This window comes from Neopelma chrysocephalum, unplaced genomic scaffold (assembly GCF_003984885.1).
Source record: "Neopelma chrysocephalum unplaced genomic scaffold, ASM398488v2 Primary Assembly neopelma1_24, whole genome shotgun sequence".
In the NCBI taxonomy this organism is placed as follows: Eukaryota; Metazoa; Chordata; class Aves; order Passeriformes; family Pipridae; genus Neopelma; species Neopelma chrysocephalum.
The window spans coordinates 22862578-22884760 of NW_020897693.1; the positions used below are offsets into that span (position 1 = coordinate 22862578).

The 22183-nt window shown below is 41.8% G+C and overlaps 1 protein-coding gene across 11 annotated transcripts in view; it reads right to left on the minus strand.

Moving 5' to 3' along the window:
* Positions 1 to 22183, minus strand: part of RAD51B (RAD51 paralog B) — a 439031-nt gene that overhangs the window by 82533 nt on the left and 334315 nt on the right. The window contains exon 13 of one of the 11 annotated variants that reach the window (XR_003538276.1): positions 15434 to 15503. The exons of 9 other annotated variants lie outside the window; for them this stretch is intronic. Coding sequence is in view for 1 of the 2 variants with exons in the window: in XM_027708181.1 (XP_027563982.1) it covers positions 15475 to 15503 (29 nt within the window). In the remaining variant the exon portion in view is untranslated. Of the gene's footprint in view, positions 1 to 15433; positions 15504 to 22183 lie in introns of those variants that run through there. One more of the 11 variants, XM_027708181.1, reaches the window with a different exon arrangement.

The following is a 22183-nucleotide window of genomic DNA, read 5'->3' on the forward strand; positions in this document are numbered from 1 at the left end:
CTTTCCATCTGGCTTCAAGTTCAGCTAACATTTTTAGGGACCCATACAGCCTCTTACTTCAAGTTGGGACTCCCTAAATTCGTGCTCTCATGTGCCTCATGTACAGGTACAGGCTGCTTTTGAGATGCACTCTTGTTGGCTCTCTACGTATTAGACAGATATATTGCTTATATGTCCTACAGTGCTGTCCCTAGAGAGAGGGAGAGATCTTGTTCGTTGCAGTTTCTAGACCAGACTCTGCTAATTACCATACCAGCATTTGTGACATAAGTGCCTATGAACTGGGCCTAGACCAAACCTACCCACAGAAGCTGCAGGGCTGTAACTGAGGTACCTATTCTGCAGTGTCTCACATGCTCTTCACCAGTGATATGATAAACACACATAATTTAAAACAATGAACATTTTTTCAATGCAGTACAAGGAGTGACAGTGCATTGTATCTCTTTTTAGAGCCATACCTATCCAGCAACAGAGAGGATGGGGAGTAGGTATCTTTGCTACCTCAGAGCAGAGTGGAAACAGGACAACATACATGATTCACAGAACAAGGAGACAAGGATGCCAAATAAAAGGAGGTAGAGATTGAGGTAACAGCTACGCAGATGTAACAAACAACAGAAACTGTAGCAATGCCTATGATAGAATCTGCAAGGGCAATGTTAGAAACAGTAATATAAATCACTGTATCCATCCTTCAGTTGTTCTAAGGACTGGGGAAATAAAGACACAACTGGCAAATGCAGAGACTGGAGCACAGCTTTGCAACGGGATCTGACTTGTCCCACTAGGTGAGATTACAGTGCCTAAAACAAAAGACAAGAAGACGCTACTGCTCTTATTAGAGTTGGCATGGAGCTTTCTTTTCCTCACACTCTCCTCAAGCAGAGCAGTCACACGTCCTGTTTTTAAGGAAAAACGTATGTTTGAAGTATTATAAATGAAAGCTATTAAAGAAAACTGCTATTATAACCGAGTAGATTTTGATACAAGTTTTACATTCTTTGAGGTATGAGGTCCCATTCGAATTTGCTGTCTGCAAACACCCTGCTGAAGTCAGCAGAAGAAGAGGATTTACAGTAATCACTACAGCACTGGGTAGTGAGCTAGGCTCATTCCTGAATAGTTTCCTAAGAGATGTTAACAGCTTCAGCTGGGTGCTCTTTGTAGTTCTGGCAGAGGTCAGCTCTGTCTGTAAGCACAGATCTGAAAAATAAGTCTAGTCTAAACAATTCTCTGTACTGTTCCAGAAGCAATTAAAGGAACTTCTCTTTGTATATTTCCCACAGGTGTGAGCAGACACTTCCCACAGACAGAATGCACAGCAAAAGCTCCAAAAGCATAAACTCTTTGCAGAGGAAAAGGTAAAAACCCCTGTAGCTTTGGGCATGTAAGACTGCACTGGACAAAGCAGGATCAGTTTATCCAAGGCACTTCTAGAACCTGTCCTTGGAGAACAACAGTGGTAAAACAATTCCAGCTCAGCTCTTCTAACTCCATCAGGCTCTTTATTAGCAAGGTTAATACCAACAGATTAGATATTCACTTCCTGGTTTGGTATAATTTAGGTAGGAATGAAAATGTAATGTGCTCCATCAACATGTCACCTTAATTCATGACAGAGATACTAGCATGCATGAAGCTAAAAACGTCACTCATCCATGAGCTGTATAAAAACAGAATGGTGTGAAAAGGCTAGAAAGAAGTGAGCACAAAGTGAACCCTCACACATTTTAAAATTAATATCTTTGGTAAAGAGCATTTGGCTGTTTCCTTGTTCATGATTCTCCAAAAATGGAATAATAAATACAAATACTTATAAGTATTCCTATAATATACTTGCTATACCTAAAAACTCCCTCTGGTTTTCTAAAAACCAAGACGAGCATTCCTGGGAATTCAACACATACTCCATGAATCTCTGATGCATTAGCACTGGCATGTTATTAATTTTTCAAAACGGAAATCTGCCTGTATAACTAGCACTCCTGATAGAGGGCATGAAACATGAGTAGCTCATGGACTCAAGATTTTTCAAATTTGTTCTTTTACATTCATTTTTTTTAAATCAAAAGCCACACATTCATGCATGGTGCCCATTTTCAGCCTTGGTGTAGCACAACTCCTTACACAGCTGTGGCATGAACTGAATTAAGGAAACAAACGGATTCAGGGATAGTTTGGTTAGACAAAACCATCTAAAACCCTAATTTTCCCAGATGTGGCTCACCTCATGATCACACAGAGGTATGATCACAGCTTACATAGCAACAAGCACAGGGAGAGGAGTAGGTAGGACAGCAGTAACAGTAACAGCAACAGCAAAGCATGATGAAAATGTATTCTGAAATCTTGGCCTTAGTCTGTGGCTACAAACATATTCCTGGTTATATTAATATGGTACCTTCTAACTGCAAAATATTCCCTGAAACAAACTCCCAGAGCATCTATTTATAGTATTGACAGTGACTGGCAGAAAGCAGACCTAGAGAGCCCTTACATAGCTGACACCTTCTGCTCTCTGGGAAGCACACTTGCTCTTGTTAGGGGATGCCAATAGCATGTGCTGGCACTAGATGTGATTTTGCAGCAGCCTTGCAGATTTCTGGTTTCTAAGTAGTGCCAAACACTGCTTGTTCCAGTCTGCCCTTGAACAGAAAACTTTTTCACCAATGGCTCATCTCCACCCACTGTTAATTTTCACCAGCAGCAGACAGATTTTCCTAATATGCAGAAGGTGCATATGCATTAAAAAAGGACAGTATTTTTTTATCCTTGCAGAGATAACATGTTTTTTTACTGTTCTGTGTCCGCTAGTCACTACCAGCCCCAAAGAGTACTACTTCATGGTGGGGAATATCACAACTAGCAGCAGAAAAGAGAAACACGTTCACACATGTTGTTGTACCAAGCAGTTTGCATGAATCACTCCACCTTCTCGGTAAATTCTCAAATAAAAATCTATCACAGTGGTTTTGCATAGGAAGAAGCAAGACACAATTAGGGGCTTGCATTTGGTGAGGCTGCAGAGAAGCCTCCCACTGCAGGTTATATTTAGGAAGCTGAAGATACCAATCTAGAATGCTTCTAAAAAACAAACCAAACATTTTTTACTCTGTGTCCCCTATGTAAACACTAGATAACCACCACTTCCATCGTCAGGAAAGTGATTTTACCATTTACCATTAGATAACCTTTATGGGAAACTGAGTGTACACATTTGACTCTTTACAAACAATCTGCTCTGGGCAGTCTGGAACCTGGAAGAAAGGTGTCATGCTGAGTGCTATAAAAGGAATTTTTGGCATGTGAATTCAGACAGTATTCAGAGTCTATAAAACAATCCATGCTACAGCCCGAATGTCTCCCTGTAGATTATACTAGTGAAGAAAGGGGTCCCAGGACTTCTATGATAGTATAATGTCAGCTTCTGGATCTATGTGGGTCTGGCATGAGTTCTTTGATAACAGAAATTATTTAAATGCTTTTAATACAGTAAAAATTGCTTCTCCACTCTCTCTGACAGAGGGTTGGAGGAGAAGTTAGGGCACAAGAAAGAAGCTATTTGCAGACATTTGCCCCTGAGGTGCCAAGCTATCATTCATAACAGGACTACCCCAAAATATTAATCCAGCAGAAGATAAAGTACACATGGCTTTATTTCATATTGTTTTCTTATACACATCTATAAGGGAGGCAGCTGGCAGCTGGCTGTTATCATCAAAGAAAGCCTAAGCAGGAAGAATTCTCTACTGGTTAGCTGACCATCCTAAGGCCATTTTATACTTTCACATGGCTTAATAGACCAGAGAATCAGAATTGTTGGGGTTTATTCAGCTAACAAATACTAAGTATATTGGTTTCATTAATAGTATCCTTTTGAAGCTGTGAAGTGTCATTTATATACTTATGTATTGATTTCTGTGCAGGATCCCAGCTGAAATAAAAGTCATGAAGGATCATGCGAGCCTTCAGCTGCTATCATAAAATCATTACAGAACATCGTATAATTAAGCCCTATTTGCAGTTGCATTTTAAAACACATCCTGGCCTCACCTCTCTTCACTGAATTTGAGATGATATGGCAGCACTGTGTGGGATTACACACTGAAATTAGATAAATGTGTGTAGGCCAGGCTGGAGGTGCTTTGGTTGTGAGATTCAGGACCAAATGCACAGGCAGGAGCTACAGCTTTGTTGTGATGGCAGGAACAGAGCTGCGAGGAGGAAGTTTGCAGAGTACCTGGGAATGTTGCTGCTGCCCGGAGCTGGCATTCCCACTCTTTCACTTTCCTGACCACCGGGCATGTCTAAATATCTTGAGGAAAACAAGAAACAAAACAATAGGTGACTGTAGTGGGAAAAATAAAAGCCTAGATTCCCTTTTGGAACCTGACTGCTGCTCTAAAATTGCCCCAGCTGTGCTTTCATGATCCAGGATGCAGCACAACTGCTCCAGTGAATTAATACATTGTGTTCACTCCAGGGCTGTCTACAGTACCCTTTTATAGACTGTATTGTAAGATTGGGGTAGGTTTCTGGGTCTAAAGGTCAGCACTACCTCTCTATTCCAGAAAGATACATTCTCTAGGATGCTATTCCAGCAACAGCAAAAAAAATAACAACCCCCGCCCCCCCCAAAAAAAAAAAAAAGTTGAAAACAATACTGCATTTGGGACACACTGAGTTGCCAGTAGTATAGTGCTTTGATCCTATCAGGAACAGGTAGAGCAGACATTAGAAATACTCACTGACAGATCCTGAGGGATCTCTGGTATAGCAAAAAGTTTTCTAAAGATATAATAAACTGTGTGACTGTACAATCTGACTCAGAGGCAAGGGTCATATTAGTCCCAGCTGAAACTCCATGGATTTCAGGCAGCTCCCTAAAATGAATGTGTCCCTAAACATGAGTGCAGTTCTTCTTTCAATACCAGGAAGACTGGAGTGGATACTAAGGAAGTTTGCAGGTGACACAAAACTGGGAGGAGCTGCTGACTTCCACAAAGGCAGGGAGGCCCGGCAGAGGGACCTCAACAAATTAGAGGACTGGGCAATCACCAGCCATATGAAGTTCAATGATGGAAAGTGCTGGATTCTGCATCTGGGATGGGGCAATGTACAGACTGGGGAATGAGATGCTGGAAAGCAGTGCATCGAAAGGACCTGGTGGTCCTGGTCAATGGCAAGTTGAATATGAGTCAGCAGTGCCCTGGCAGCCAGGAGGGCCAACCGTGTCCTGAGGGAATCAGGCAAAGCATCGCCAGCCCGTCGAGGGAGGGGATTGTTTCCCTCTCTGCTCTGCACTGGGGCGGCCTCACCTTGAATATTGTGTGCAGTTTTGGGCACCACAATATAAGAAAGATATTAAGCTCTTAGAGAGTGTCCAAAGGAGGGCAATGAAGATGGTGAAGGGCCTTGAGGGGAAGCTGTATGAGGAGTGGCTGAGGTCACTTGGTTTCTTCAGCCTGGAGAAGAGGAGACTGAGGGGAGACCTCATTGCAGTCTACAACTCCTTGTGAGGGGAAGAGGAGGGACAGGCAGTGATCTCTTCTCCGTGGTGACCAGTGATGGGACCAGAGGGAATGGTCTGAAGTTGTGTCAGGGGAGGTTTAGGTTGGATATTAGAAAGAGGTTCTTCACCCAGAGGGTGGTTGGGCACTGGAACAGGCTCCCCAGCATCAAGCCCGACAGAGTTCAAGAAGCATTTGGACAATGCTCTCAGGCACATGGTGTGACTCTTGGGGATGGTCCTGTGCAGAGCCAGAAGCTGGACTCGATGATCCTTGTGGGTCCCTTCCAACTCGGCATATTCTGTCATCCTGTGATATGTCCAAATCATTCCAAGTTAATATTGGACTTCACTTACTGTGTGTTTTGATTTTTTGGGGAGATGAAAAAAGGTACCATGCCACCATCTTAACTATTTCATTTTTGTAACTGCAGTCAGTTCTTCAAATGCTGGTGTGCTGTCCTTTTGCCAATGACAACAGCACAGACTTTCCTTTCCTCTTGTTTCCAGTGAAAGAAGACCAAATCATAAGCCAGGTCTGCTCTAGGCTGTGTCTCAGAGATTATCAGCCAACTGAAAAGGCATGCCCTTCCCTTTGTGTCAGTGCAGTCTGTTTTCGTGTGGTTTCTACTCATCTTGGTTTTGGAACAGAAGAGTGAAATCACTCCAGTACTCTTCATAGGTTCAAATCCATTTAAAAATAGGAACAAAAGGTAAAAGAAAATATGTACTCCTTGCTGATTTATCTATGAATACTGGAGAGCAGTTGTATCACTGATGTTTTGGAGAAGGATCAGACACCTTTGTAGTCAAACAGCACCATCCAACATATGGCAGTAGATGAAGGCTGCCTTTTGCCTCTCAAATTCATTCTGAATCCTTCTAAATCATCCCTGCCAACACAATATAATCCTTGAGGATCATTGACATTCATCAGAAGAGCAAATTCTCACTTAGGTAATAGGTTAGGTTGCACCACACAGCAAGTATAGAAAGCTGGGGGAAGACACCTGCAGAGTCTGTTCCTTGACCTTCAGCTCTGCTGCTCCTACAGATGAATGATGTTTGAGTCAGCACTACATTAGCAGTACATACACAGACTATGTCTCAGGAACAAAACATTAGCTTTCATGAAAAAGATCAGCCTTATAATTTCATTTGTCAGGTGAGGCTTCCTTATAATTTTGACCAAAGGAAATTAATTCCTGTTTAAAATAAGAAAAATTTGAATGCATTCCCCAACTCACTCTCTTTGCAAAATGTGTCTCTCGGAGAGTAAAATGTAAACAGAGATTGTTGTTGGAAGTGTTATTCTGTAAGAGCCCCTCAAAAAACTAAAAACACATAAAAATACTCTATTAATGACCTGAGGTCCCCTCAGCAGAGTCTGGAGCACACTGTAACTCACATGTCACTGGTAAAACTCTATTTCTTCTGCTTGCAGTCGGTATTTCAGCTAAATATAAATGGAACAAATGTAAAACTTCCATTTAAATTTCTTCTGGATTTTCCAAGTAAAAATAGATGGGACTTCCAAGGAAACATATACTTACGGACTTACCCATAAGCATGAACAGATACGGGGATTTATATGTTCTTTAAAGACAAGTAAAAAGGAAGAAGCAGATGAGGAATTTCTAGTCTAAATCAGGTCAAATGCTTGCATACTACAGAAGGAAAAAGTATGCTATTGATCCCAGTATAGTAGCTTTCCTCACATCCTTCAAGGTTTATCTGCTCAGTGTGTCAGGCACTCCTATTATCCTGGGAGATACAGTGGCTGTCTTACCAGAAAACTGGAGAAAGACTACTTGAAATCTATTTCTTCCTCAGTGCAGTATACTCATACTCTCAAAGAAAATAAATCTTCACACGGCACATCTCCCCACATATCAGCAAGCATGTATTTTACACTGGAAAGAAGGGAAGGATCTTTCCACTTTAAATAGTCCAGTGAAATTTTTCTTCTGCAGAGCTGGGACTCTTTGTTGGGACTACACTGCGGTGCTCTTCTATTACATGTACATATTAAGAATTTTTAATTAATTTGCTCTTCTTCCAATCCACAGAAGAATTCTTCAAGTTCTATCAGCTTATAAAAGATCTGTTCTCAGTATTTGGAGAAAAGACAAGAGAGAGCCTGGCTGTGCTGACACTATGAAATGACTGACTTATGTGGGAACTCACGGGTCTGAAGGATTGGGCCCAAATATTCAGCAGCTCAGAGGAAAGCCCAAGATGTTAGGTGCCAGAAAGTTTGGAAGGTGAGACATGTAGTTACTAGAGCATCTGCAACTGTGACAGGTAAAGTCTGAAAGCAAACAGGGAGATTCTGGTTTGGAAGGCAGCAGATGACACTACATGATCAGTGTAGTACTGGACAGATACAGCTGGATTTCATCAGGATTGCATCTTTCTCTGAATGGCAACAAGAAGCTGTTTCCAGACACAACCAAATCACAGAGGGAAGCAAAACCCACATGACATTCAACCTGCCTGAAAGTAAGTGGGACCTGCACCCTTGCTGTGGGAGCACAGAGGCCTCAGTAGGAGTAAAAAGAGAACTTCTGCACGTAGTGATAACCCCTTGCTCAGCTCAAATCACCCTAAGTCAAGAGTCCCTCTTGACCTTCCTGGTTGCTCTAGCTCTGCATTCATTGCTGAATCCCCTACTCTTGAGTTAAGGCCCAAAACTATTTTGGGAGTGAGCAAATCTACTTAATCTCTCCCAAATGTTCCATCTCAAAGTAATGGCATAATACCTGGCTCATTCTTTCAGCTCCACCAAACAATAACTGCCCAGAAAACAGCTTACTTCACTCATTCCTAACAAAATGCAGTTAGCTCTTTAAAACACAGTCTTCTTTTTACTTAGACTAACTGCTCCTTTTTTGGTGCAGATATTTGTAGGTTGCCTTGGTTAATGTTAGCTGCATTCCTCCTCCAAAGAGCAACTTGCTTCTTAGAAGAAATAAATAATTTTGCATTTGGAGCATTTTAGAGCTGGAGCATTTCCTAAGTCCTTCCACTTCTTTACCTTTTTTTCCTGACAGCCCGCATGAAAGGATACAGGCATCACTTGCAGAGCAAGGTACTACACTTAGCTTTGTCTCTCAAAACTCTGACTTCCCGTGAATCTCTTCCAGTGAGTATTAAAATTGGAAAAGCAAGATAACTATGTCTCTGTGCTAAAATGGTCAAAGTTGTCATATAAGTACACCTATAATGGACTTAAAAACTAAACAACACAAAATGACAGTGTTCGTACCTCCCTGCCAGACGTGCTAGAGCACTACTATGGAAACAGTTAGGTGGGCACTAGGTACATGCAAGGGCTTTGAAGCAGGAGGCTGAGAGGAAGCAGTTAAAGACATGTAGAGATGGGGAAAGAGGGAGGAAAAGGTTTGGAAAATCCTGAAATACAAAATGTAGTACACAAAGGAGAAGATTTCTATAGTGTCAATCCCTTTTGGAACTTTTGCTTATTCATCTTTGGTAAATGGACCAAGAACCACTGGATGGCTACATGCTGCTCAAGGACTATCTCTGCAAGGTGACAGCAAAGAGGCCAGGGCAAGGAAAGGAAGCAGGAATCTCTTGGAAATATCATAAAAGGCTAACTGATTCCCCTTCAGGAAAGTACTAGTTATTAAACTCGTGTCCACAAAACTCTGTGAGAACGTTAAAAATGCCCCATGGTATTTTCTTCCTGTTCCTTAAAAGGAACATAGGTTCATAGCCCCTGCTACAGTCTTAAGAAATGAGACACTCACTGCCTGGTCACTCTCTGCCTAATGGAACAGGGTCTTGTTTATGAACTTTCTTGGGACATTGTATATGACAGGAGGTAGTATGCAACATGAGAGCCAACAGTTTAATGAATAAGGCTATGTGGATTCAACTTCTGATTTCTATATACACTGGTACAGACTTCTATATACCACTAAGAGAGCCTCTTCAATTCTTTTGCTGTATCCCTTCTGAGTAAGATGACAATAACACCCCCTCACCACGTACTAATAGTTTATCATAGAGAAATTAGTTCCTATTTGTACTCAGTCCTGTATAAGAGAAACAAACATGGCAAAAACAGGAGCGTCTGCACTTGCACAGCCTAAGCAGACATTGCAAGTCTCCTGAAGGATTGATATGCAATCCATTATACTATTATACAATTGCTTTAGTGGCAAATACAGCCTTGCAAGGCTTCTGCAGTGCTGTAAACCTTGCTTTCAAAGATTTTAGCTTTCATGGATTTTAAATGATTAAGCAAAGGTTTTACAATGCACCTTCAAGTGGCCCTTAATAGACAGGTTTTACTTTAGAAAGGGTTTCTGAGTCTACAATGAAATATTTGCATGTGAAATAAAGAAATTTGAATTAAAATAGGTTTGTTTATTTTAGAAGGCACTAGAGCCACCCACTGCACAGCTGAGTTTCCAGAACACCAGTACTGGATGCCAAGGAGCTTCAGGAAGGGAAACAAGAAACAGAATGGGAAACTGAGCAGCTTAGCTTCTTCTTACATTAGCTGCCAAAAGTGGGCAGCACCACTTAAATGATATTGTATAAAATCTCCTCTTAACTCAAAAAGCTTACTGTTTGTTTCCTACCCCAGCGTCTGTGCACAGAAATCCCAAAGCATTGCAGGCAACAACACTAACTCTATGTTTATCCAGAAAAACAGAAGTATTCTTCATTAAAAGAATTAGTAGGTTTAGGACCAAGAAGAAGATGCATATTTTTATTGTACATCTTCTTGTACTCAAGCAACATTTTTTTCCCGGAATGAATAAGCATCTCTCGAACAGAATGAGCATCAATGTAGCAGTTAAGACAATACCACAGAAAGCTACTTTTCCTACTTTGTACAGAAAGCTAGGACATCACCTTATTAACTAAAATATTGGTAAAAGTCTTATGAAAAAGCATCCTTAAAAAGCATGAGGATATGAGGCCCTGGCTTAACATCTCATCTGATGTCAGAGGCTGAGTTGTATGCTGCTGTGTTAATATCCTTCCAGGGAAGTACTTTAATTCCAAATCAAGAAGGAACATCACCATCTCATGAGTCATCAGCACCACTTCCTGCCTTTCTGTGTGCATGTTCATAGGAAATCTTTCATCTAATTTTTTTCAAAGCCCAATACCACTTGGCTAGCAAGCTCAGGCAAGATCCAGCCAACAACAGTATAGGTATAACAAGTTTCAACAAAAACATTTGTTGCAAGAACACTCTTTGATTCATTTGCTCTTCCTTGGCTGAACTTCAGCTACACCCATCCTGATGCACACTTGTGGAGTGGTATTGCCATGTCAGGATCCAAGTTCAATTTCTGCATACCCAAGTGATTTCTTCTGGCTTTGAACACCATCCAGGTGGCTGCACAAGGGGCTATGGGAATCACAGGGAGAAGGCAGAATTGGTGAGAGGACTTGCCTGAGAAGCAAAGAAAGGGGAGATATCCACATTCTACCAGCCCGTCCCCATCCAATCTGCCCACAATATGCTGTTGTAAAGAGTTTGCAATGAAGCTGGGGATTTGGCACTAACATGGTGTGGAACAGTCATCAGATGTTTAAAACAGAGCTGAGAGAACAAAGAAGGGCTTTGTAGTGCAAGGCAGCACTGAAAACCCTGAACCTCTGCCAGCCAACTTGCATAGAGTGTTTGCTAATGTACATAGTGGAGTGCATTCCTCTCATTTGATTACATGACAGTTTTATATACCAGGTATATGCAGAGGGTTTTTCTTAACCCTTTAAGCCCTCCCTCATTTATAAATCCTGAAGAGACTCACAGTTATTTCACTTCTGCTGTCTTGTACATACATGCAACTTCAGTCATGAAAGGCTGAGCATGTGCTGTGGGCAACTAGTCGTTGATGTATAAGTACATTTATTTATGTTGTGATGAACAGCAAAAGTAATTAAGCATGAAAGAATTAGAAAACTAATTCTTTCCTTACTCATGCTACAGTTTTCTGCATCTCCCTTGATTTAAGCAGTGAGTATAAAGAGGATTGTTTAAAGGACCACTACCATTGCCTCTCCATATTGCAAATGGAGGATGCAGAGACTGCTATTGCAGCTCCCACTTGTTAGACCACGGAGAAGGAAGCCAGGAACCCCTGGCTTGGCTAATGCCACATTCTACCATATACTGTATTACATAGTGTCTACTGTAAAATGAGGATAATTGTATGTGCTCTTCTTGGTGAAGTTCTTCTTTCAATGGCTACAATGTGTTGCCTGTAACCAGGCAATGCTCTATGCATTCAGGCAAAAGAACCTCTCATTCGTAGGATGTGAGGCATACAGATCGAGTACAGGACCAAGCGCTAAATTGCAGGGTTTGAATGCTTTAGCGCCAAGGGATTGGTAAGGGCAAAGTATTCTTACTTTCCTGTTATGCCAATGCGCAAAGCAAATTTCTTAGCCATAATTATAGTAATACACAATTACATTTTCAGAAGATCTGCTGTGGTGCCTTTCATAAAATCTAAGCTGTAGAGACATTAAGTTGTAAAGTTAGAAGATTAACTTCTGTTAATTAAGTTAAAAGAATAAGAGAGACACTAAAAGAGATGTTTGTGGTTAAACTCTTCAGCACCCATATTGTTGCCTGTATTTTTAATGTTGGTAGCTCATAGGCCAACATCTAATTAAGCCCACATTTAACCAGGAATTATTTTCCTGCTTAGCCACCCAGGGAAATAATCAAGACATGAAAGTTAAAGCATCTTGACCAATATTTGGATGTAGCATTATAATTCATGAGATTTGTACTCCCATACTCCAAGTACATAACAAAGCAGAGTTTGCCTTGTAGGTAGAGAGGAAGTGTTTGGGGCTGGTGTCTGGAATCAGATGGACAAAGAGAAAGGAAGGTAAAAGAAGGCGAAGGTTATTGAAATGGTGGAAAAGCGTACACAATAGCAAATAAGACCAGTGCAAGATGAGCGAGAAGTAGGCCAGAATAAAGGCAAACTAAGCCACTGACCTAAGCCTCCGTAAGTTATTCAAAGATTCTTACCATAGTAAGAGTGATTTCAAAATAGGTCCCAAAACAGATGGGTGTAAATAAAGGACTTAGGAGCCTAACAGCAATGGGAGTACTACATTTTGTACATATGAGCAGGCAGACTCTTCCTGGAATATTTGTATGTTCTTGAATTTGTAAAGAAGGAGAAACATTTCCCAAACCAGAAATTGCTTATGATTAGATACCATAAACACAGACACAGGCAAGAAGTGGCAGATATCCTGTTTCCAAACTAGTGGTATTTTCACTAAAAAATGACAGAAAACTGCCATATTGGCAGAACTAACTTACAAAAGAAAAGCGCTTTTTGAAGTTTCCACTTAAACACTGACAGACCTTTAAAACTATTATTAGCTATGGGAACTTTCCTTGAACAACAGAAGAAAACGTTACATTTCTAAGGGTATAAGGGAACTGGAAACATCGCAGAGGTTCTTACGGGAAAGTCAGATGTTTCATAAAGCCTACTGCACATGATACATTCAAACAAGTATCTGTATCCTGTTTCTGAAACTGTGTCTTATTCTTAATTACTTTTTCCTACTGTTAGATTGTGCAACTTGGAAATAATATGACACCTCTGAAAGAGAAATATTTTCTATTATGGAAATTTATTTTGTACTATGAGGAAAGGGTCAGGAAGTACTCAGATAATAGCATTTCTCAGCAGCTTTTAGCTGTAATGATCAAAAAAGCTGCTCTGTCAGTTTAACACTTCTCTGAATATGAATGTAAAAGACCAAGACTCATCTCATGTTCCTTCTCCTCCCAAAGAGTCATGATACACTGACACACTTCTGCAACCACAGAGGCCCACACGGCTCAGTTATCTTTCCCATACCATAAGACATGTATAAATGTGTGAGAGACAGCACCCTTGGATGTCAGGAGAGCATTTATGACACCTAACTACATATTGCCTTCACTTTACAGATAGCACTGTGTCCCAGCCATCTGAGGTCCTCAGCTCAAATAAAAGCCAAAGAAAAACCATGCTGCTTAGTCAACCACAGAAAAACAGAGGTGATGCTGGCAGAAGTGGTGAAATTTTAGCCATGCTAACAATTATCAAGCTGTGTCAAAAGAACAGACTGCTGTCACAGTGGCACAGAGCATTAAGGTCTGCATGCCTTCCTGACGTAGGAAATGCAAACAATTGCGACAGCCAAAAAAAGCTGATCTACATTGTGACTTTTAAGGAACATGGTCCCATTCTAATGTTCAAGGCCGTGGACACCTAACTGTACAACTCTGAGGACTGGGATCATGGTGTGATGTCCAGCTTTATGTCCTCAAGCTTTATTTCAGTAAGCGCTGCATTTGGGATGATTCAAAGAGTTCTGAGTTCAATTGCTATGTAGCATCTTGCTTACTTAATAAGCCACCTCCCCCAGCACAAGTGACCATACAGATTACCTGCTCAGTTTAAGGCCTTCAGATCTTTTCAGGGAGATAAATATAAGAAATTTGACATGTGAAAGGGATGAATCTTCAGAATTCTCTGAGGAAAAGGGCTAACAGTGGTCATAAATTTCAGTGTCTTCAGGAAACTCCTTTTCAATCCTGTACAGTGCTTTTTAAACAACAATTAAAGTGGAAAACATGGAGCTGTACTCACTCTTATCTCAAAAGAGAAAGCACAAATTTGAATGAAAAATCAAGCTGATTATTAAACAGTGTGCTTTACATTTAGGCCAGAAAGAAAGAGACAACAGAGAAAAATGACCCTTGTTTAACATAGTGTTACTTTATCAAGTTCACAGAGTATTAATAAGGGAATATAATGATTTCTCAAGCATATTCTACAAGCAAATATTAAAACTCCACACCTATCCTGAGAACGGTTGCAACTAACATATAGAGCAGCCTTCTTCTAACATCATACACGGCTTACACAACACCGAATCCTGGTTGTGCATCAATGAAGCCATGAATGCACAACTCTGGGAATGGTATTGATTAAGTTCTACATGGGACTCACTAGAGGGAACACATAACACTGTGGCTTTTTGAGTTCAACCAAATAATGGAAATGGCATTTTTTTTCCCCTTGCAGTGGAATAATGGAACAGTAGATAAACTGTGCAAAACCACAGCTAAATATTTAGAACCCACAAGAAAAAAGTCCTTTGAACAAACCAAGCTATTTCACTTACAGGCTGGGAAGAAAAAGAGAGACAGAGGGTTTGTCATCGTTATTCCTGTTTGTAATGCATTCAGGATGCTCAGATACTATGCTGATAGGGGCTACATAAGCACCAAAAGAAACAAGGGTAGGATTTTTTTCCATGAGGCTCTTGTATCTTAAGAGTGGCGATCCGGGCTTCAGCCTTTAGCGGCATCTTTTTCAATGAAGACATCTGGAAATGTCTCAAAATGATTTCAAAAATCAATGGAAATACTGCAATATAAAACTTGGCCTTCGGGCCATGCGGAGATATGATGGGTATTTGGAATTCCCAAGGATTTCCTCCAAAATGACTATGTTCACTATCTGCTCCTTGCCCATCATCACACAGTTAATGTTTTTTATTTAAAGAATGTCCAAAGAAGTTTCTCTGATATTAAAGTATAAAATACAGGCTGACAAGCAAAAGTACTTAGAAGTTTTGAAATATGTTTGAATTCACTAAATAATTGTTATTTAATATTCTGTACCTCACATTTCCCACCTTTAAAAGATTTTCTTGTTAAATGACATTTACTTATCTAGAAGGATTACTAAGAGGTTAATGAATATTTTTTAAATATTTAAAGAAGTCTAAAGAAAACCATGTGATTTGAAACACAAAATAAAAGGGGAAATGAGAAACACAGAGAAGGAATTGAAGGTTATCTCCACATAACAGGACAGAGACTGGCAACATAGTACATACAGAGACCCCGGATCCTCAAACTTCTATTCTTCATTCTGCTTTTAAGTAAAACCCCACAGATGAAGTGCACCTATAGTAAGAATGAGCACTTTAGTTTCCCTGTTAATTTCATATTGATCAAACCAATTCTGTAGGAAATGTAGTGTCCCCCTCCTAAGAAGAAAGAAAACCTGCTTCTCACAGTTCTCAGGAGTTAAAGCAACAATCCAAATCATAAAGAAAAAAAAAAAGGAAAAAAAAAACCGTGAGAAAGAAGCAAAGATAAATCAAGTCAGACATAAATGAAGATAAATCTTCTCAATTCAGAGACTGGGAGGACTGGACAGAGTGTCTTCATGCCTCCGTGACAAGTCTGTTAACCAGTGAACATATACTTGGGGTTGCAGGTGAAAAATCATAAAATCTTTCCTAAATATTAATTCATTTACATTTCACAGTCCACCAATAATATTTAACCAGTACATTCTCCAGAACAACTTGCGTTGCTGACTACCTCCAGTCACAGCTCACTGCAAATGCCTCAGTGGTGAGGCAAGACACCTTGAATTGAAGTCCTTATCTGTTTTGGATCCAACCTACTGTCTAGAACACGTCAAATTTCTGCAAAAGATGAGGAACAAAAAATTAAAAAAACAATAAGTACATTTTAAAGGTACTTGCTGCTGCAATTGAAAGCAGCTTTACTCAGAAATGAAATCTGAGACAGTTCCACCACTTTGCATTTCAGTATCTTTCACTGCAAGGTCTTTTTTACTCATTTAGCTAACTGAGCTTTTAAACAACATTTGGAATTGTATCACTGATCCTGTTTCATGCCCAGATATGTTCAGACAGAATGTACAGCAAGTTAGCTATTTTTTGAGGTTTATATAAAACACCACAGAGTAATGCTGGGGTGAGGATTCGGAGCCCTGCCTCCCACCCTGGCACTGCTGTGAACACCACTAGCCAGCCATCAGTCAGGGCTCCGGTGCTAGCTTAGCTTGTCTGGCCCAGTAACAATAAAGGAAGAAAGGATTTTTCACTAGGAATTTGGAGTATTTTCTCATTATAACCAACCAGTACGACCAGAAAAAAGAGCCCTGATGCAATCCGTGGGCCTAGTTCTCACTCCCCTGCTGGCAGGGCCTGAAAAGACTGCTGGGGCCACAAGCCCAACTCCTCAAGAGGGGAAGGAGAGTGTGCAAAACCAGATCCTGTCCATCAGGTCTTGTATCCTGCCTTCAGCACTGCCCAGAGCTTCACGGTTCAAGGAAAAGCAAACAAACAAAAAATCCCCCCTGCTTCCCCCTTCCAGCACCCGTGGCCTGTGGTGCAGTAACCAAGGAAGCAGCTTGTCCCATTACTGGCAGCCAGCCTTTCAAGCAGATGAAGATTGGGCAACGATAAACTCCAGCAAAAATCCCACCTCCAATATTGTTCTTCAGACCAAAACTAGAAAATAGGGCAGAATGGGCAGGAATTGCTATCTTAAGGGCCCTCCTGGCTGGAAACAAGGGCAACTGAGAGTGTGATGTGGGGGGAAGATAGCAGCCTAAGGGAGGTCAGCGCACAGAGGGATAACGTGTTTTTTCCAATGGCGCTTCAGCAGTGTGCCCAGGGTACTGATTACTGCCCACCACAAAAGCAAGTCATCGAAGGGGGATTTTCTTCTTTCCTCTCATAGTTACCCTCGACACTACAGCAGCAGCTGAAGGACCTTCTCCTCGAGAAGGCACAGCAGGAATAATCCCACAAGGTCGGGTGGCAAGGCCAGAGGCCGGAGGGCAGGGAAGGTCACAGGCAGGCACAACGTGGAGCTGCCGGAGCAGGCAGAAGGTCTGTTTCTGGGTCCTCCAAGCTCTGCTGCCAGAAACTTAAGATGCACTTTGGGAGACCCAGGGACGAGCCTCATGGTAATCAGCAGTAACAGACAGCTGACGGCGTCTGTCCTGGGAACGGGAGCAGGAGCAGGGAGAGGAGAGGGCTCTGCACTTTGTCCCCGCTGATGTGACTGTGTGTTGTTCTGCTTGCAACAGTGCAGCCTCAATGCACTTGTGGTTTCTTGTGCATTGAGAATCTGTGCCCAGATAGAGAGAGGAAGTGCCAGCTGAGGCAGTGCAAGGGAAGTGAGAACGCTGTCAAGGTTTTGCTCACTGCAATGCACGTGTGCACTTTTTCCAATATAGATGAAAGAAACAATGCAAAGCCACAACACAAGGTTGCACCAGGCCACTGGAAGTCCTGAGCTGTGTGTTCCGCTCTGCCATGGACTTACTTGGCTTAATTTCTCTTTCACACACAGTCACAAGACAGAGTAGATCTCCTGCTGTTGATGAAGTCATACCCCTGTACAACAGTCGCAACAGATGACCAGACCTGCCGTGTGACTCTGCGTTTTGAGTCTTACCTATTACTGTTCCTGTAACAGGGATAAAGGCCACCATGCATGTCAACTCAGGCTGAAGGGGCACTTCTGGCACTCCTTCAGGTTTGTTGTGACCCTGAGAAGGTGCTGGGGGGGGCAGAGTGGTTTGTACCATCCCATACACAAACCAAGGCCTCGGACAGGAATCACTTACATATTCCTTTCAACTCTAGTCTGATGTGTGGCACTTTCTCCTCTCTGCCACTAGATTTTATCCTCCTTTTTCACTTAAACACAAATAACTGGAATTGAATTTTCCTGCCTGTGATTACATCAGGTAGCTATGGATAAGCACTTGGTAGGTTCATTCTCTCTCTCCCCTGCCACCTATTCCTTCCATCAGGTTCTTTGTTTGGCCTTGTCATCACCTTGACATTACAGGGCGTTTTCCACAATATGTGAAACTTTGGTCACAGTGACACTTGAGGCCTTCCTAACAGCTCCTACACAAGCTCATCATTGCTAGTAACAGAGAGGAGACAGTGAAGGCAGGAAGCATTTTAGCTGAGAGCCATGTTTGATCTGCCCAGTAGGAGAGGCCAGGCAGACAATAACACAGGCTTCTTGTACCAGATCATGCCAACAGTCTGTTTCCTGCAAAAGTCAACTCATTCAAAAGAAAACAAAAAAAGTTAGCATACATAGACAGTTGTAAAGCAGAGTAGACAGAAATATTCCTCTCTTTCCTTCCCTGACAGGGAAGCCAAAGATACACTGTTACATTAAGATTTTTTTCTGCCATGAATTTGAGCCTCCTTTTTTTCCCCATCTGATTTCATTTATCTCACCATGGTTTCTGGCTAGTAGCAGAAGCAAGAATTTAATTTCAATATGATATCTGGATCTGGAACAAAACTTTCTTAGAACACAGGAATGTTTGATTTTGTGTGTGTTTTGATTTAACCCATTATTTTGCTGCATGAATCAAATTAGAAATCTGAATACATGTCTGACAGTCCCAAAACTTAGAGCTCTGAATCCATTGCTTCATCTTTAGCAGAAAGAGAAACAAAAACCAAATAAAAGTAAGGAAAAGGGAATAAAAATTAAATTTACAAAACACTTTTCCAAGAGCAACTGCTAAATTTCACAAGAATGTGCTACCTGCAGTTTTGGAATATCACCTTTCAACTTAAGATATTACAGGTCCTGGTTATAAGAGTGCTAACTTCCAGAATGCAACGCTGGGACACAACAACTTCATTCCCAATACTGCCAAGCACACTGGGATTTTTCGTTATCATTTTTATCATCCAAAGAGAGATAAATTCTCCTTTTTCCTGAAATTAACTCTTTGCCTCTTATAAGAAAGTCCAAAGAAGCAAGTTGGCTGCCCAGAACTCAGAGGCTGCAGAGATTGAAAGAGGAAAACATGAAGCACTACCTTTTCCTTGGAATGGGCACAGGCACGGCTTATTTTGGGCACAGGTGACTTAGGATTTGAAGATCATTGCTGGCATGTATTTCATTGCCATGCTTTTTAATTGCTTCTCTGCATGATGGATGAGGTTTTTTGTTGAAATGAGGTCACTGTGTTTTACCCTTTCCTCACATGCTGGGACTATTTGCTGTGTTGAAAAATATATTCACATCCTCTGAGCTGCGTTCTTGCACCGTAAAGCAAAGCCAATTTTGGCTTCCTCCACTTGGCAACAGTAAAAGCCGGGAGCATTTGGGTGTAGGCTGCAATGGTGCACAGACTGCCCTCCACTGTGCAAGCACCTCTACCAGGCCACAGGGGACACTGGGAAACTTTGGCCTTGAAGGTATAGGGTAATGATGTGCCTCACCAGGACCCACCTCTCACACAGCCATCCCACACTGGAGGGTAAGAGGGATCCCGAGCTCACCTCTCTTGTGCAATTTCAGGGAGAGGCAAGGGCTCTGGACCTCTGCCTCTTGGCAGCACCACAAGATAAGCCTGCCACCTTTGTAATTTCTACAATTCCTTTCACCCTCCATGGAGTAGCTCTGGATGTGTGCTCTAAGCTGTACTTCTCGACCTCTTCTTTCTTTTCAGTTCTCCTCATCCTCTGCACAAACAACTCCACTCTTTCAACAGCAGTCCAAGTAAAATTAAGAATTTCAAGAGAGGGAGGACACTGCTGATATGTACCCAGCCCAAAATATATCTGCCAAACTCTAGAGCCCTGAGCCAGCTGGAATGGGCAGGGTGGAAAGGGAAAGAGTCCTATGCCAATGCACTGCTCAAATTTGACTCAAGAGAAAAAAGCCTTTAATGTGACAACACAACAGGGTACCACTTCCCATTTCCACACAACCAAAGTCTCTGGACAGCTTTGATCAGTACTCTGGCTGTAATGTGTAATGTTCAGTATATGGTGGTTTCAGTCACTCAGCCTCCCAAGTCAGCCCTGGAAGAAAAGAAAAAGAACAGATACATCCATTTGCTCCTTCCCCTAATCTGAACTTGACAGCCATTTATGGCCTCCCCCAAAGATGGGCTGATCTCTTGTCCCTGACCTTTGTGTAAACTCCAGCATTGTCATTATCTCCATTAGAGCCTCCTGAGTCTGTTCTATTGCCCTCTGAGCCTGGCACTGGCTAAGGACACACCAAACAGCACTAAGGGGCTCTGTTTACATGGCAGAGATCCAACAGCTCATCAAGCCCCTTAAAAGCCACGAGAAGACATTTGAAGAAAGCAGGACCGCTGCAGTAACAACATTGTTTGTTCTGACCACTAACCTCTCTGGCTCCACTATAGCAACATGGTGAAGACATTTGATAAAAAAGTGGGACTTCAATAAAATAACTCCCGTGCTTGCCAAACACTAATTTCAGTCCCTTTGGAAGGCTCTCCCTAGAGTTCATGGTCATACCCTGACATGTAGGGTGTTCCACAGCTGGGCGCTCTCTGTGGCTTGTCCCTTGTGCTCTCCAGTCCCTTGCTTTTTGGGAATCAGAGCCTGGAGAGGTCAGAAGCTCCAATCACATCAAATGAAGCTGTGGCAGACAGCCCTAAATTATTAATGTCTTTAAATACTAAGTGCATTTGGGAACCAATTCAGCCTCCAGCACACAGGCTGTGCATCAACACAGTCCCAGAGGAGTCACAAAAAAAAAAGCTCACTAAGGACTGTGAAGCAGCAGTTCTGTTTGCACTGACATATTTGTCTCTCCCATGGACAGAGGATACACACAGTCATGAATCACTGTTTTTGTAAGCATGTCCACTCTTCTCTTGCTGTTTCAGCCACTCCTTGTCCCTGAGTGACACAGCAGTCCTAACCAAAAGCTCCAATTTATTAACATTTAAGAGGATAGTCTTGCAACCTGTGAGAAGACTGCGAGACAACCTTTCAGTTATATGGCAAGAGAATCATACCTCCACATCTACAATTTTGCTTTAGTAAGGACTCCAATTCTGTCACTGGAAAGACTGCAATTCATTAACATAGCTCTGCTATGCAAAGTTTGATATTTATCTTTAACCACATCCCTTTAAAATTAACCTTACTGACAGCTTACTTCTGTAAGCTTCCATTTTTTTATTGATTTAGTTTTATCCCCCTATGACTGCAGTGGCTTCTGCCTCTGGCTCCTCTGGCTACAGACCACTGCCACAACGGGCCTGCAGATAATAACTCTGACTCAGATGCTGTGTTTATTAACAGTTTGCTGTTTTCATGCAGCTTTAATTTTGTACCAAGAGGAACTGATGCTGATTTTTGCTCCTGTTTCAACATTTAGCACATGCATGAAATTCCGCATATTGTAGGCAACGGGAAGAAAGCTTTAACTTCAACTGTTTAGGATGTACATGCACAAACAACACCATCAAAGTACACGCTTCTCCTGTTTACCTCCTCCACACATCAGTTGTTCTGCTCACTTTCTCTACTCTTCTGGGAACATATCTCTTTCATTTCTGCTCATCTCTCTCCCACACCCATAGGCATGCACTGATTTGTTATTGCTAAGTCACTTGCGATTACAGGTCTGGATAGCTAGTTTATTGCAGGGTTGTCCTTGGCTTGATAGGCTGTTTGCTGTTTCGTTACTACAGTGCTAAAGCCTCATTCCTCCAGTTTGCTCTCTTTCACACACACAGCCCCCCCCCCCCCAGCCACCACAAAATATTTATTTTGAAATGGCAAACACAAAAATTGACTCAGGGTTTGCAAACAATTCAAAAGGGAATGCAGGAAAAGGGGGTTACAGGTCCTGTAAATGCAGCCTCCTTTGCCCCGCCTAACTTGTCTGAATGTTTGCCATTTTTTCTGTGGTACTGGCATATAAAGCTTCAAGTGCCACAAAAGGTGCATGTCCATTTGCTTTGCTTGGCTGCAGAAACTCAGGCACTGCATAATCACCTGCAA